This window comes from Porites lutea, chromosome 8 (assembly GCF_958299795.1).
Source record: "Porites lutea chromosome 8, jaPorLute2.1, whole genome shotgun sequence".
NCBI classification, from domain to species: domain Eukaryota; kingdom Metazoa; phylum Cnidaria; class Anthozoa; order Scleractinia; family Poritidae; genus Porites; species Porites lutea.
In genome coordinates this window covers 13,250,351-13,267,850 of record NC_133208.1, presented here as the reverse complement: position 1 = coordinate 13,267,850, position 17,500 = coordinate 13,250,351, and the positions used below count along the sequence as shown (strand labels likewise).

General features: G+C 39.7%; 1 protein-coding gene across 1 annotated transcript in view; it reads right to left on the bottom strand.

Moving 5' to 3' along the window:
* LOC140945210 (uncharacterized) overlaps positions 1 to 17,500 on the bottom strand; it is a 23,647-nt gene that overhangs the window by 5,906 nt on the left and 241 nt on the right. The window contains exons 2-8 of the mRNA XM_073394260.1: positions 16,012 to 16,119; positions 14,343 to 14,459; positions 13,111 to 13,236; positions 12,553 to 12,675; positions 11,561 to 11,686; positions 8,694 to 8,816; positions 7,855 to 7,977 (exon numbers count right to left, since the gene is read on the bottom strand). Coding sequence (XP_073250361.1) covers positions 7,855 to 7,977; positions 8,694 to 8,816; positions 11,561 to 11,686; positions 12,553 to 12,675; positions 13,111 to 13,236; positions 14,343 to 14,459; positions 16,012 to 16,119 — 846 coding nt within the window. The remainder of the gene's footprint in view (positions 1 to 7,854; positions 7,978 to 8,693; positions 8,817 to 11,560; positions 11,687 to 12,552; positions 12,676 to 13,110; positions 13,237 to 14,342; positions 14,460 to 16,011; positions 16,120 to 17,500) is intronic.

Below are 17,500 nucleotides of genomic sequence, written 5' to 3'. Positions count from 1 at the left end.
GCTGGCATTGCCCTCGCTCCAGGCTCAGACTCCTTGTTTGCCAACTTACAGATCGAGGGTTGCACTCTTCTGTCTGAGCACTGAGAGATTTCCAAACAAATCAACTCTGCATTCCTACAACCAATGGAGTCCCTCCAAAGGCTTGAATCCCTCCCGTCACACAATGAAGATTTCTCACCGCTAACCCTTTCGAAGCCCGCCGTTTTTCTACTTTAAAAAGGCTTAATCCTAAGAAGGCGACTGGACACGATGGTGTACCCAAATGGTTGTTGAAGGAGTATGCAGACATCCTTGCCTGCTCAGTTACAGCTGTGCTAAACAGCAGTTTCGCGGAGCAAAGACGTGGAGACCTGGAAGATGGCCGATGCAGTGCCTGTCCCCAAGCTAAAACCTGTTACCGACATCAACAAACATCTTCGTCCGATCTTCGTAACCCCTGTAATATGTAACATTATCGTCGCTCTCCATGTCGGCCTTGCGGTTCTAGAGGTGATTGATACAAAACAGTATGGTTGCATCCAGCGTCCTCTTCCCTACACGCCCTTACGTCTATGCTACATACCTCGTTACAAGCCACTTACAGGCCTTGGGCTGCTGTGAGAGTGGTCCTGTTCGATTGTAGGCAGGCCGTCGATCTAAGCGACCACACCCTGCTTGTGCGCAAAGGTTTCGGCCTACCTATTCCTCGCGCTGTTGCCCTCTGGGTGGCCGACTTCTTAACGCATAGACAACAACGCGTTAAGTTGTCTGGAGACTGTTTTTCTGAGTGGGGCCCTGTGCCCGATGTTGTGTCTCAAGGAACCAAACTAGGCCCATTGCTATTCCTCAGGGTTTCCAGTGCAGACATAAATAGGCGTACGGGAAATTTTTTGCCAGGTGGGGGCGGTAAACCATTTGCCCAAAAACTTCTCGCAAGTTGCCCGAATTTTTACGAAACGTACAAGACTGGTCGAAAAGAAACGAGGGCCATACGATACAACAACATAGGCCGCACTGGCATATGAAGGTGGCTCGATACTGTAACAGTTTTTCAGGGTCAATACATCCCAATTCTGGGCATAACTACTATACGTCGCCATAGACAAACATTTGGAAAAATTGCCACCACAGTTTTATTAGATAAAGATGAAAATTTGTCATGATCACGAATGCAATGACATCGGAGTTGTCACAGCAACGAAATGACGGCCATTGCCTATATTACTTGCAGTAACATTTCTCAGCACAGGGAACTGTTCTTACAAAATCGTTCACGGAAGCTTTTTCCTCAAATAGTCGCCTCGATGTTCGTGAAGTTAAAACGGAAACTGTGAGAGTGTTATTGGGATATTTTGGGATGAAGTTTTTATCGTTAGAAATATGGTAAAAAAGTAAAATCTTGATGTTTGGCCGTTATCGAACTGAGAACTAGTCAGCCACTTCTTCATTTTCAGACCCATTGCTGATGCTATCTGCCATACACTATTCTACAAGCGGGAGATGATTCTAGAAAGATATGCAGAAGTGTATTCTAATCAATTCACGACTGGAAAGAGCCCATTCCAGTTAGTGCAGTGCAGTACAGTGCTCAACAGTAAAAAACTATAAATATGTAAATCTTCGGGGGTCAGCGGTCAGCGATGGCGTTCGGTCAACTAATTTTTAGCTCCGTTCTTATGTTCACTTTCCTCGTGTTTTTACTGTTCAGCTGCTTGAACAATCTAAGCCACTACTCTAATTGGCGGTTTTCCTCAATTGGGCATGGATTTGACACACCGGGAAGCGCCCCAGAACCTTCTTCGATGTCTTATCTCGATCCTAGTAGTTTTTGCCGAATCCGCCATTTTGGATTGAAATCATGGTACATAAGAATGAAGCGAAGGCGGTTTCTCCGAAGACGGCTTCTGTACTCAGCTAACGGAACAGCGTCATTTAACCCATCTCTCCTGGAAAACAATCTTAGCGGCGACATTCATCCACATCCTGGACCAAACTCTACTTCTAATTCTTCATCTACATCGACGAACACAAATATTAGCTTTCCTTGCAACACGAAGTCAAACATCAGGATTGCTCATTTAAATATCCGCTCCTTGAAGTCCAGGGAACACTTCACTCTGCTAAAGGATTCCGTTGTCTCAAATAATTTCGACATCTTTACGATATCAGAGACATGGCTGGATTCTTCAGTCAACAACGAGAGCATTCATATTCCAGGCTACACTTTGTATAGACAGGACCGTGGCCCGCACAAACCTGGCGGCGGACTATGTGTTTACATTAAGAAAAACTACAAAGTTTCATCACTGGAGAATGTATCCTCAGTTTCTGATAATAACTTTCAGCAATTGTGGCTAAAAGTGCAAAGTCGCTGTTATAAGTCATTCGTCATCTGCACAGTATATCGACCACCGAGTACTCCATTAAATTTTATAGATGATCTTGCCAACAGTCTTATCGAATCCCTCCTGTCAGGTCTTGATGTCATTATATTGGGTGACCTCAATTGCAACCTCCTTCAAGATAACGCAGAATCCCGTGCTTTAAACGATTTTTGCTCGACTTTTAACCTCACCCAATTAATCAATAAACCAACCAGAGCCACGGAGAATGGGGAATCGTTAATCGATGTTGTGATGACCACGAATGAGAAACTAATTGCTTCAAACGACGTCCTTATGTCAACTATTAGCGATCACAATCTTGTTTACATCTCGCTGAAGTTAAAAAAGCCAAGGATCAAGCCCTGTTACGTCACTATTAGAAGCTATACTAATTACAGCGCCGACAATTTCCTACGTGATTTGTCATATGCGCCTTTTCACATAATAAGCCTATTTGACGATTTCAACGATCAAGTTGATGTATTCAACGAACTGTTCTTGGAAGTACTAAGTCAACATGCTCCAGTCAAGAGGGTTAAAATTAGATCTAAACCTAACCCCTTTATAACACCAGAAATTCGTCAACTAATGAGAACGCGCGACCAATGGCGCAAACTTGCGGGAAAAACAAATGACCCTTTCCACTGGAACGGATACAGATTTTTTCGTCAAGAAGTGAAAAGGGAGATTCGTGTGGCCGAAAAAGTTCACGTCAGGACTCAGATCCTGGATAGCAATGGAAATTCTAACTCAATTTGGAAAATCATTAACCGGTGTCTACCACGTAAACAACAAGATAGTTTTATGGCTTCTGAGGATCCCACTGGGTTAGCTAACGAATTAAATGATTTCTTCACTTCCGTCGGCAGTATTACTGCTCAAAAAGCCAGGGACTTATCTTTACATCATGGACTTAATGTAAATTTGGATGTGCCGACTCCTTTACACATATCCACCGACGTTAGCCCCGAATTATTCGTTCTCCATCAAGTCACGGAAAATCAGGTAGAAAGGGTGATTAGAAGCCTACCATCTAACAAAGCTCCTGGAATGGACAAGATATCTTCTAGAATTCTTAAAGACAGTTTACCCAGTACGCTAACAACAATTACCCACATTGTGAATAACTCCTTTGTTACCAACACATTTGCACGTGCATGGAAAACAGCAGAGGTTACACCTATTCTCAAATGCGGTAATCCAGATGTCCCTAACAACTATCGCCCCATCTCATTATTACCAATAGTCTCAAAAGTCACTGAAAGGTTGGTACATGGACAACTTATGGAGCATCTAATTAGAAATAATAAACTGGCAGCACATCAGAGCGGAAATAGAAAGCTTCACTCGACAGAAACAGCTCTGTTGTACGTTACAGATCAGTTGCTCCAGGCTATGGATAACAAGAAAGTTTCCATCATGGTCTTATTAGATATGTCTAAAGCATTTGATAGTATTCGACACGACATCTTGTTATCCAAGCTACAAAATCTCGTTTTTTCCCAGGGTGCGTTGGATTGGTTTCAGAGTTACCTTTCTAACCGACAACAGTGCGTTCGAATTGGTGACGCAGTTTCTAAAGTACTCCCACTTGAGTTCGGAGTTCCGCAAGGCTCTATTTTAGGTCCGGTTTTGTTTACAATCTATGTTAACGACCTCCTTTCTGTTCCTAAACGTTGTCTATCTGCCTCCTATGTTGATGATTGTAAATTGTATTTGTCCTTTTCACCTGCCGAATTACCCACGTCCATCCTCGCCTTAAACGAAGATCTTACGAGAATATCTCAGTGGTGCTGTAAAAACTCTCTTTTGATTAATCCGGACAAAACTAAGGTTCTAGCTGTTGGATTACCACAACTTTTAAAGAAACTGTCATCATTCAGTATAACACTTTTTGACAAGGAAATAACACCTGTGCCTGTCGTTAAGGACTTGGGTGTTCTTCTCGACACACGCCTCAGTTATAACCAACATATCACTGAGATTGCCTCTAAATGCCTTTTTAAATTGTACCAAATTAACAGAATCAAGCACCTCCTGGATAGGAAAACACTTCTGTTAGTAATAAATTCATTTGTCTTTAGTAAACTCCAATATTGTTCAACTGTCTGGAGTAATACCAGCAGCAGCAATATTGACAAGTTACAAAAAGTCCAAAACTTTGCTGGGCGAATTATTCTGGGACTAAGAAAGTATGACCATATTTCGGATGGGTTGCGATCATTGAAATGGCTTCCTATTAGAGAGAAACTCATTCTAAATGACGCTACTATGATGCACAAATGTATTAACAAGCTTGTTCCAGACTATCTTGCTGATATGTTTAAATCACGTTCTCAAGTCCATAATAGACAAACTCGATCATCTGGTGCTTTGGATATACCTTTATGTCGCCTGTCAACAGGGCAGCGCTCCTTTGCTTTCAGAGGAGCCAAACTCTGGAACTCCTTGAATGATAACATTAAGTCCTTAAAATGCCCCAGGAATTTTAGACGTCATCTTGCAAATGTTTTATTAAGTTGATATATTATATTATTGATATATATTTTGTAATTATAATATTATTGTATTTACATTCTCAATTAATTTATATATTTGTATTTTTTTTATTCTATTGAGCTGAAAAGCCCACTTAGGGAGCATCAATAAAGTGTATGTATGTATGTATGTATGTAACGTATGAGACCCTTTCCTAATAACCAGAAACTCATCACATGCTAGGCAACCAGTGTCTCGAGAGAAAGTAACTGGATTATTAGGCCGACGTCAGGATTTTTGTCAGATTAAAATATAAAATATTTATCTCTTCAAAATAATGATAATAAAAAAAAAACATGGAAACGTCTGTAAAACCTGGCTTTGCCCAAATTTTCTCTTGCTGCCCAAAAAATCTGAGTTGCCCAAAATTTGGGGGGGCTGCAGCCCCCCTCGCCCCCCCGGCCCGTACGCCTATGCAGACATATGGAAGTACGTTGATGACACTTACTAGACAGATTAAGCATCGCATTTACGGCAAAAGGCAAACATGAATTTGTACCACGTGACCAAGTTTCCTCTTTACTTGTCGTTTACTGTTCATTTTAACTACATGAAAATCGATAGGTTCACATCAATTCTATCCATAAGAATTGTTTTAAGCTGTTTTTATCTGCTCATTTCTCATTTTGATAATTTCTCAACTTGAATCTCACGTTTGCCATTTGGCATAAACGCGATGCTTAATCTCTCTACTATTGCTGAGTTGGTCCCGCGAGGTGCACAGGGTAACATTCAAAGCGCAGTTAGTGCCGTCGAGTACAGATCAGGTGAGCAACGCATGCAACTAAATGCTGACGTAAATGCAAGGAGATGAAACTAGATGATCATCGACTTCAAAAAGAACCAACACGTCTTCACCCTGTTGTGGTCGACGAGAAGGAGCTAGATCTTGTAAATAGTGTCAAAATTTTAAGTATAACACTGTCTAGCGATCTCAAGTGGAACGTTTATATAAATGAAACTATTAAGGAAGCAAATAAGCGTTTGTATTTTTTGGTTCTGCTAAAGAGAGGTGGCGTAAGCTGTTAAGATATTGTCAACTTCTACAGTACAGTAATAAGACCAGTACTAGAATATTGCTCGCCCATTTTCCACCATAGCCTATTTACCGACTATCTAAGTGAGCGTGTACAAAAAAAGCACACTGTCCATAATAGCGCCTGATAAATCATAAGAACACTGTTTAGTCAGTTTTGGTCTCAGCACTTTATATGATAGGCATAACGATCAGTGTATTAAGCTGTTTAATGGTATATCGTCGGATTAGCACGAACTCGCTTGCTAGCTGCTTCCTCCGAAACACCAAGGCTACTACAATACCAGCCAAGAGAGAGTTTACGACTTGCCCCGTTTTGGCACAAACCGCTTCAAAAACTCGTTCATACCAGCTGCCATGTGCGGTCGTGCAAACATGTTATTATTAGTATTACGATATTTTTCTTCTCTTTTTCAGTTCTTTAGTATCACTTTTCCTCATTAAGAAAATTGTAATTAGAATTTTAACATTATTTCATACCTTTTATAGTATTGTATTAAACTAGGGGTAATCGGAGCTTAGGAGAGTGCGTTCGATATGTTTGTTGAGGCGGAAGGGTGGTTGCGATGTAGATAAATATGATTATGGCATATTTTGAACGTAAGGGTTGCGTACAGCGAAACGTCTATTTAAACTGTGTATCATTTTAAGAACGTTTTCAAAAGATATCGTATGGTTCGGTGTCAAGTGCTTTTAATCGGAGGAGACATTGCCCATTGCGTCGGACGTGTAAATGGAACATTTTGTTTTACTGGCGCGAGTTACAGGGCGCAGTTTCTCAAAGGCCGATTAGTTCTTAACCCGGGATTCTTTTTCTTTCTTCAAAAAAATTTTTTCGGATAATTTTCTCTGTTATTTTAACAGCATCCAATCATCAACTTGTTGACAAAATGAATTACATTGAATTTACTGGTTTAAAAGCTTTCACATCTGAATTCAAACTTCGCACTAACCCTATCAAAGCCTTCAATGGAACGTGTGTGCGGCTCACGTCAATAACTTTTCCAGTAATTTGGTCGAGCGTGTTGATTTCAGTGACTCGAGAGTGGCGCTACTGTGGGCTGATTTATAAGTTTTTCCTAATAAATAACATAGAGTTAAAGTGTACTTTGTCTGGTGCCGAAAATATCACAAGTCATGGTCAAATGGCGCCGCCGAGCATCACATCTCGGTAGATTTACTTTGTGGCACAAAACGGCTGCCGAGCTACACAACTCGTAAATTTACTTTGTGACAAAACGGCTGCCGAGCTACACAACTCGGTAAATTTACTTTGTGGCATAACGGCCGCCGAAGTAAACCCGGTTTGATGCATGCACCAGGACTCGCAGACATTTTCCAAAGACAGTGACGAACCATGCTGAAAAATAAGAAGGCTTAATCCAAAGTAAAATTTAACAGCAAACTCCTGAAAGATGAACGCTTTGGACGATTCAGCAATGACAGATCGATGTACGCTTTACGAAGATTCAGCAAACTTTTTAAAAGATGAACGCTTTACGAAGACAGAATATCAGACCTTAGCAAACCTTTGAAGGATGAACGCCGAGGACACAAGAATCACCACATGAGTTAGCGCGTCAAAGTAAGGCAAACCTTAAGCAAGCGCCTCAAAGCGAGGCAAATGTGTGTCGACAACGACGAACAAAAATGCAATCTCAAAAAAACCTCCCTTATTAATTGCACAGGTCACCCAATAATGCACAGAACACCCAACACAAATTAGGAGTTGCGTTCTCGTACCTTGAACGCAAAAACAACGCAATTCTGCCTGTCGGCGGCAATTTAATTCAAACTCTTATTTGTGCATTTGGAAATGTCTCTCATGGATTCTACTGACTCAAACGCGTGAACTCGAATGATACTGAAATAGCCTTAACATTAAGACGATCCAGGTCTTTACTAAAATATAATTACCTGTGCAGTCAACTCCGTTCCCAGAATACCCTGGCTTGCAAGTACACTCGAAAGATCCTTCAGTGTTATTGCAGTCTGCATTGGCGTCACAGTTGTGTTCTCCTGTTATACACTCGTTTTCGTCTGCAAATCAGGTGTAGGATTGAATCATCAAAACTGATTTAATTAACCTTTTATTTTCTAGGATTGGGTATGGTCGGTAGAGAGACAGAGAGACAGAGAGACAGAGACAGACAGACAGACGGAGAAAAGACAGAGAGAGTGAGCTTTCTTGCTTTGCTGAAAAGCAAAAACAATATTGCTATATATTGGGGCGGTGAGTGATTGAACAAATAACATTACATGTTTAGATCGAGGATGAGCGAAACCTAATGAAGCAAGATACTGAAGCATTCAGAATGACTTCCCAGCTGAAGAAAACCTGCCAACAGAAGGAGGAATAAAAAGAGACACGTTTCCGCTAAAACTCTGAAGGTGGTGCGGAACAAAAGACGGAATTGTGTACACACACGGATCTGATTTTTAAATGCAGAAAGCTCACCCAGCATGAATGCGTGTGCGGACATGACAATCTTGAATGGGGACAATTATAATACATTAAAAAACTTAAAGATCTCGAGCATGTTAATTTTAAGGCAAAGACTTCATTCAGATACTGCAAATCACAAACTATAGCAGTACGCAAGGGCATTTCGATACTTATTATTCAGCTTAAAAGAACAAACTGAGCCTCTAGGTACTAAGCAGCTTACTACCTTGTGGCTGAACTTGGGTTTAATGCGAGATAAATGGAGTTGATTAGGAAAAGATTATAAATACAACCAAGGTACTGTTATTACCTGTGCAGTTAACTCCATCCCCAGAATACCCTGGCTTGCAGATGCACAGAAAAAATCCATCAAAGTCTAGGCAATCAGCGTTTGCATCACAGTTGTGCTTTCCCGCTTCACACTCATTTATATCTGCAATTAAGAAGTCAGGCACTGAATAAACTGATTAAGTTTTTCTTTCACGGTAGATAACTGTGGCCTACCATAATAGCCATTTTATGCGATCAATATTTCAATATTATTTTCCGAGATCCAAAAACTTTCATTATCTAACCGCGGTCTTTCTTACACCTTTCCCCTTTGAAATTAATTTTCTTAGCAAAAGGCTTCGCACTTCGCATCGTTTTAAGACAGAAGCTCGCGTGAAGTCGAAAATGGACTATAAGAATTACAATTAAATACCTGCCTTATTATAGGAAATTGATGCTCTATAATACTAAAAGGTATTATGGAAATTAACGCGACTTAAATTAAGGCGAATGTAGTGGAAAACGACTTTCGAACAGAGGAAATTAAGTGATGTGAAAGAGACGTGGCTACGAAGTATCTCAGTGAGTGTCTCAAATGAGGGATCTTTAAGTGTTACCTGTACATTTATTTTCTCCATTTTTAGAATAACCTTCCCCGCAAGCACACCCGCGTTTGTATTTTTTTGGTTCAGCTTGAGCTTTAAAGATATTGTGAACTTCTACCGTACAGTAATAAGACCCGTACTAGAATATTGCTCGCCGATTTTCCACCATAACCTAACCGACTATCTAAGTGAGCGTGTACATAAAAGAGCGCTGTCCATAATGGCGCCTGATAAATCATACGAACACTATTAACTTCAGTTTTGGTCTCAGCACTTTATGATAGGTGTAACGATCAGTGTATTACAGTAAGCTGTTTAATAGTATATCCTCGGACAGGCACAAACTCGCTTGCCTCCTTTCTCCGAACCACCAAGGCTACTACCATACCAGGCATGAGAGATCGAGTTCACGACTTGTCCCCGCTCTCGCACAAACCGCTTCAAAAAGTCCTTCATACCAGTCATGTGCGGTCGTGCAAACATGTTATTATAATGTCAGTTTATGTCTTATTACATTATTTTTCTTTTCTTTTTCGTAATTAAGGTCTCGGTAAATGAAAATTTTAGTACATTGCTCGATTTTGTTTTTTTTTTTTTTGGATTTTTGGCATGAATGGGTCCTAAATTTTATTTTGGCAGAAAAAGAAAATCAGAAAGTGCTTTTTGACCCCTCTAAAATGAGCCTTTTCTGTTTCACGCCATAAGTTGCGCGCAAAAAGTGATTGACAGCCCCTGTCTATTGCGTGACACTCCCTCTATTTTAGACGCAAAAATCAAAATTCTCCGACCTCCAGTCGGAACGGGTTTTAAGCTATCGCTTTGAAACTTTCAGATATGCTGGATAATGATATAGACTCAAAAAGGGTGTGAAGAATTTTCCAATTTCCCTTTATAACTCATTTTATGTCAGTTTCTTTGCGTAAATCGCGCTCGAGATTCGACTTTTTAGTTTGAAATGCAATAATTCCGCTAATACGAGACATATGCAAATTTCCTCACACCCTTTTTTAGGTCTTTTATCTGTCAATCAGATGCAATAAAAAGGAAGTGAATATTTAACAAAGCGAAAGGGCTGGAGCTTCAGCAGTAAACTCGATACCTCTGAGTTCGAGAGCAAAAAACTTAAGCGCCTTTTGAAATTCGATGAAATAAAATCTTTTATAAGGTAATTTAGTCTTTTAGCTTTAATTTGATATATAACTTGCCTTTGTAGCGAAAATACTCGCGCGACTAGAATTTTTTTCTGTGGACACCTCGTTTTCCTTTACCGATACGTTAACAAAATGGTAATTAGCCTTTTACCATTACCTTTTATGGTGTTGTAAATAATTAAGCAATTTAGCCTGCCGGCTGCAATTTGATTATTTTGTTAAACCGATCTATCTATCTACCTTTACCGGAGGAAGTACGGCCTTCAGTGGATTGATCAGATGTAAGGTCGATCGAGCTTTATTGGGTCACCACAAAACTGGGGATAACATCCTCTTCACTCTACATAATTCTTCACATCCTACTTACCCTCATTAAGTAATTGCTGATTATGACAACGATCACTTTGTCGATGATGCTAGACTTCAAACTTTTATTTGTGCATTTGGAAATGTCTCTTATAAATTCTACTGACTCAAATGCGTGAACTCGAGACAAATGATACTGAAATAGCCTTAACCCTCGGACGTACGAGGGGGGTGGGGGTGGATACCACCCCTCCGTAAGGTTTTTCTGATTTTTTTTCCCTAGAGGATAAAACATCAGCATGTGACGTTTTGAGTAGCTGTTCGTTCAACCCTTCGCACTTTTTGAGACAAATTCAGTGATGGTCAGTTGCTATGGTTACGAGATATGACGTCATAACGAGCAGGCGGTCAAGCCATTTTTGGGTTAAAATACATGTTTTTTCGACTTCTTTCAACAATAAAAGTAAATCTTGCGGCTAAAATCGTGCCGAGTGCTTATTTATGTGTTATTTTTCATGTAAAGCACAAAAAATTACTATTTCTCGCGGTTTTAACTTGATTTCTTATTCTTGTTAAAATCCAAGATGGCGATCATTGTTGGTGACGTCACAGGCCTCCAGCAGCGCCACCATCCATAAAATATACCTCATCTTCTTAAGAATATCAAAGGCTCTCCACTTAAGGTAAAATCGTTTGGAAATGCTGCAACATATCAAAAACTCCGGGGAGGGGTTTCATCCACCACCCCCGCCCCCCGCCTTTGTACCACGGTGGGGGTTTGAATTTGCGTGTACGTCGGAGGGTTAGCATTAAGACGATCCAGGTCTTTACTAAAATATAATTACCTGTGCAGTCAACTCCGTTCCCAGAATACCCTGGCTTGCAAGTACACTTGAAAGATCCTTCAGTGTTCTTGCAGTCTTTTTCTTTAGCATCACAGTTGTGTTCTCCTGTTATACACTCGTTTACGTCTGCAAATCAGGTGTAGGACTGAATCATCAAAACTGATTTACTTAACCTTTCATTTTCTAGGATTGGGTACCGTCAGAAGAGAGAGCTTTCTGGCTTTACTGAGAAGCAAAAAGATTATTGCTATATATTGAGCCGGTTAGAAATGAAGAAATAACATCAAATGTATAGATAGAGGATTAGCAAAACCTAAGGAGGCAAGATAATGGAGAATGCAGAAGGACTTCCCAGCTTAAGAAAAACTACCAACAGGGTACGGTCGGAGGGGAGAGAGAGCCTCGGAGAGAGAGAGGGCTTTCTAGCTATACTGAGAATCAAAAAGATTATTGCTAAATATTGGGGCGCTGAGAAATGAACAAATAACATCACATGTGTAGATAGAGGATCAGAAAAACCTAAGGAAGCAAGATACTGGAGAATGGAGAACGACTTCCCAACGGAAGAAAAACTGCCAACAGAAGGAGGAATAAAAAAAGACACATTACCGCTAAAACTCTGAAGGTGGTGAGGAACAAAAGACGGAATTGTGTACCGAAACTGATCTGATTTTAAATGCAGAAAGCTCACCCAGCATGAATGCGTGTACGGACATCACAATCTTGCATGGGGACAATTATAATTCATTAAAAAAAGACTTAAAGATCTCAAGCATGTTACTTTTATGGCTAAAATTGCATACAGATTCTACAAATCACAAACTATAGCAGTATGCAAGGGCATTTCGATACTTATTATTCAGCTTAAAAGAACAAACGGAGCCTCTAGGTACCAAGCAGCTTACTACCTTGTGGCTGAACTTGGGTTTAATGCAAGATAAATGGATTTCATTGAGAAAATATTATGAAGAACACCGACGCTCTGTTTTCACCTGCACAGTTAACTCCATCCCCAGAATACCCTGGCTTGCAGGTGCATACAAAGGATCCTTCAGTGTTTTTGCAAATAGCGTTTGCATGACAGTTGTGCTTTCCTGCTTCACACTCATTTATATCTGCAATTAAGAAGTCAAGCACTGAATAAACTGATTAAGTTTTTCTTTCACGGTAGATAACTGTGGGCTACCATAATAGCCATTTTATGCGATCAATATTTTAATATCCAAAAAGTCTTATTTTCAAAACGAGGTCTTTCTTACTCCTTTCTCCTTTGAAATTAATTTTCTAATCAAAAGGCTTCGCACTTCGCCTCGCTTTAAGACAGAAGCTCGAGTGAAGTCGAAAATGGCTTATTGGAATTACGATAAAATACCCGCCTTATTATACAGGAAATTAATGCTCTATGATACTCAAAGGTAGTATGGAAATTAACGCGACTTACATTAAGGCAACTTTGGTGGAAAACGACTTTCGAACAAAGGAAATTGATGTGAAAGACACGTGGCTACGAAGTCTCTGAGCCTTTCATTTAAGGGATCTTGAAGTGTTACCTGTACATTTATCTTCTCCATTTTTAGAATAACCTTCCCTGCAAGGGCAGTCGAAGGATCCTTTAGTGTTATAGCACCATCTAGTGACGTCACAGTTGTGTTTTTCTGTTTCACACTCGTCTATATCTGGAAATGAAGAGTTAATGCTGAGTTATCAAACTGAATCAGTTCGATTTTTATGTCTATTGAATGAGGGATCAGTAGTAATGCAATGCTTTCGAGTAGTAGAAATAGTCCACGAACGAATAAATCAATTTCCAAAATAAAGCAATTTCAAGGAACACTAATTCAATTCATGCCACTTATAACAACGGTAAAATGCCAGAAAAAAAATCAGTGACAAATAATTATTCAAAGTTTTACATGTTGCAAGTTATATCTTTTATGACGAATGAGCCCGCAAAAGAATAAGAAATAATTATTTTGACGGCACGAGAAACAGCAGGGCCTGGGTGTTAGGCCAGGGGCACCATGGGTAGCCATACCTGTGGTATTACATATCACGTGTGCGTCATCTAGGCTTCTGAACCAACCTTCCTTCGGTTTTCTCCTTTTTTTTTTTTTTGTTTTTGGGGGGGGGGGCTTATTTTAGGAGCTGCCTATTTCGATTAACTTGTAAAGTCCTTGGTTCCTATTAACATTTCCTACACTCATTCTTTTCCCTTCAGAGATGTTTGGGCAGTTTTTTTATTTTTATTTTTTATTTATTTATTCTTTCTGGCCTCTGTCTGACCGCATTCATTTCTGTTGGTAGCTCAGCTCTGCTAGTTTTCAGAATTGTATCCTATTTTATACATTTGTACGGTTAGCCCCCTCGTTTTGCACCTGTTCCTTAAGTTATGTATTTAGTCTCAATGTACGCTTAGGTCAAATTTAGGTCAAACCTCCAGCCAGGGTCATTATCCATCTCTTTGCCTTGAATGTTGTGCCCGAACCGTTTCTAGCAGCAGTTTGTTATTAGTGAAGATGATCCGGCACGCTATATCCAAAATAGATCCCAAGTGTTTCTGTCTCTAAGCCTTTGTGCTCTTACTATACAGTGTTCCTGTCTCAGAGGTCTGTTGGTCAGAGTTTTTGTTTCCCCAGCCTGAGTGGCACTAAGCCTGTGTGCTTAATTGGGGATGCAGTTCGAGCTCGACCAGTTGTAGCATATATTATTCATTATTTTTTTGTGAAAGCAACTGAATACAAGTGTTGCAAATAGTTATTTGTCTTTGTCCATATTATGTTACCTGCACAGTTGACACCATCCCCAGTGTATCCTGTTTTGCAAGTACACGTGAAGGAACGCTTGGTGTTGATACAGTACGCATCATCGTGGCAGTTATGTAGTCCTGCTTTACACTCGTCTACAAATTAGCAAGTAGAGGTTAGTTACAAGAATTCCCTTTTCAACAGTTATTTTGATTATTTATTTTGCCTTTTTTTGAGCTCAAACAACTGATATCATGATCTCTTGGTTAAAACTGATTCAGAAAACGTTGGTCTCAATACTCCAATCAAGAAATGTTACATCCCTCAAGGGCCTGTTGAGTACCGTGTTGCTAGGCTACGCGGTGCATATATCACCAATTCATGATAATTTTCTTCGCATTTGATAATGATGACATGGAGTCATCGAAACATCGTGTTACCTTTGTATCGTTGATTTTTCTTTTAAAATGTATGTCGAAATCGATTGTTATCAGAATTGTATATCAATTGAAAAAGTTTGATCGAATTGAAAGGGGTTAATAACTTGAGAGAAAGGCTTCGAATTTGCATATAGTTTTATTATTTAAGGGAAAAATTTCTCCTCATCCACAACCGTTTAAGCCCCCAATTTTTCCAAATATCGCTCATCAAGTCTCATCTTTGGAAACGGACTGATCAAAATTTAGCGCACCCTAAGTTTCTGATTTGCTACCAAGTGACGAAACTTTTTTCCATGAGAGGTTGCTACGAAATTGCTTTTTTACCCACTTCTCGCAAAATGACTCATGGACTAGAAATCATTTGTCAAAAATATTACCATCAAATTCCAATTTCCGAAAATTTTGTGCGTTTTTAGAAAAAAAAAAATAGCATAATCGTTTTCGGAAGCTTTCTTGCCTGATCTCATTTATTCCTTTACATATCTAGTCCAACTTATAGCCTTTCATCTCGCGGAATTGGGGCTATTTAGCTTTCCGGAATAAGGTGAATTTAAACTGAAAAAATTAGTCCGGGAGAATAGCGAAATTGGCAGTGGATTTTTGCCCAAAATGTTGGTCTATAACTGTAATGGGATTAGTCAGGATTTCCATAATAAGGTAGCAGTGTACCAAGTCTTTTAACCTTCACCGTCTAGTTAGCTCAGTCGGTAGAGAGCCGGTCTGCTGAGAGGGAGGGCGCGGGTTCAAACCCTGACCGGACCAACACCGGGGGTCATTGAATAACTGAGGAGAAAGTGCTGCCTTTGTAATGACATCTGTAAACGGTTAGAATTTGTAATATTCTCAGATAGGGAAGAAAAACCGCTGGTTATCTGGTACTTGTGAAACCTAAAAGAACCCACACCACTGTTCGAAAAGAGTAGGGGACGATGATTCCGGTGGTGTGACCGACCTTTCCTCGGCTGAGTGAGTTATCTGTAGGAAGAAATTTTAGTATAGGGACCTTGAACCTCATGATCAGGAGTCGAAATGGCTACCTGTGGACAGTATATGTATGTATAACTTCCTGGATTCGCTGCTTAACAACTAAATGGGTTAAGCTAAAAGGGTAAGTGGCTTTAGATATGCAAAATTTGCATTGTTCCATATAGAACACACCCAGCTGTCCCAAAGGGTTAAACTATTGAAAAGGGTGTGCAATTCGCGCGGAAGGACTTGCTCATCCAAGGTTTTTAATATTGTTATTTATTTTCATTTTTTAACCTACCTAAGCACGTCATTTCAATTTCTCTGGCGATTTCTTCCATTAGTTCTCTGTTTCTTTCCCGCTCTTTAATAAACTCCTCCTCTTCTTTATTCCTCGGAACAGGACAAACTGCAAAGTAGCATCACAAATGAACAAAAAATTTTAATCTGTAAGCTAACGACATTTTATCATGGGCTATTGACTCAGAGCCCATTCGGGCTCGAGGAATAATTGTTAATAATATTATTATAATAATAATACAGTCAGTTTTTTCTAAGACAGATACCTTCTGGTCCCGTCCCGACTCTCCGTCTATTAAAGGGACTGAGGTGTCCCGCTAATAGACAGTCAAAGTAAGGTGGCGCCAGTAATTACAAGGAAATAAAGCTGAACTTATTCGCGATAAATACATATCTGTTACACTTGTGCAAAACAATAAAAAAAACTGAACTATAATGTACTCGAAAGGTGAAATCATTTTCTCATTGTACAATCACACGTGGTTCGTATACATGTAGCCGTTCACGGCGTCTACTGAACAGCAACAGTAACGCTAAACTAAGTCCAATTTCCCTCGAGTTTCACCCACTTTCCAATCATCTTTACACGGCTAACTCGAACTCGGACAACTCGAATTTCCTGCTAACTCGAACTAAATTTCCTATCTCTTGATTAAAAATGTAGTTGTAACATGGCAACTTAATTTTTTGTTTCCCTTCAGAATTCGAATTACCGGGGTTCTACTGTACATTAATTACCGTAAGTACTAAATCATGAAAATTAAGTCGTTATAACGGTTTGTTTTTTATGTCACTTTCTGAAGTTCCTACAAGGCTCAAACAGTTCATCTAAAAGACCGAGAAGATTGTTTGTTTTACAGGTTAAGACGTTCTCTTCATTTGGCTTTAGGAGATACGAGCTGTAAGAAGACGCCTACTGTATTTGGGTATGTAATTTGCTTACCCTATTTGCAATCTATACTGTCATGTAGTGCACCTACATTTCCGTTTCGCAGTATTTTTCACTACCTAAAGCACTTCTCAATTGTCCGTTAATGGTTTCAAAAGAGTCGGTTGTCCGTCTTTGAGAGGTTTCCGTCTTATAGAGAGCATAGTTACAGTCAAATGACTGGACAATGACAGGGGCCAACACCAGAGGGTTGTCCGTCTAAAGAGGTGTTTGTTAAGGGAGGGCTGACTGTATAGCAAATGTATTTCAAATCCATTAGAGAAGGAAACAATAGCGTAAAGCAATTCATGAACGGACACTGAACGAAAGAAATCTTGCCAAATGTTGATCGCGCATTTTTGAAGTGTAAAATTAAAAAATAATAATAATATTAGAAGTTGTTAACATATTCACCATTTTTACATCGCCCGTAAAACATCTTGTTTACCCCCCAAAACTTTTGCATCAGTAATATGACTGCTTATACTTACAGGAAAAATTGAAAACAATTCTCATGCAAATTTTATGGACGATGTAAAAATTATGGTGAATAAATCCTCGG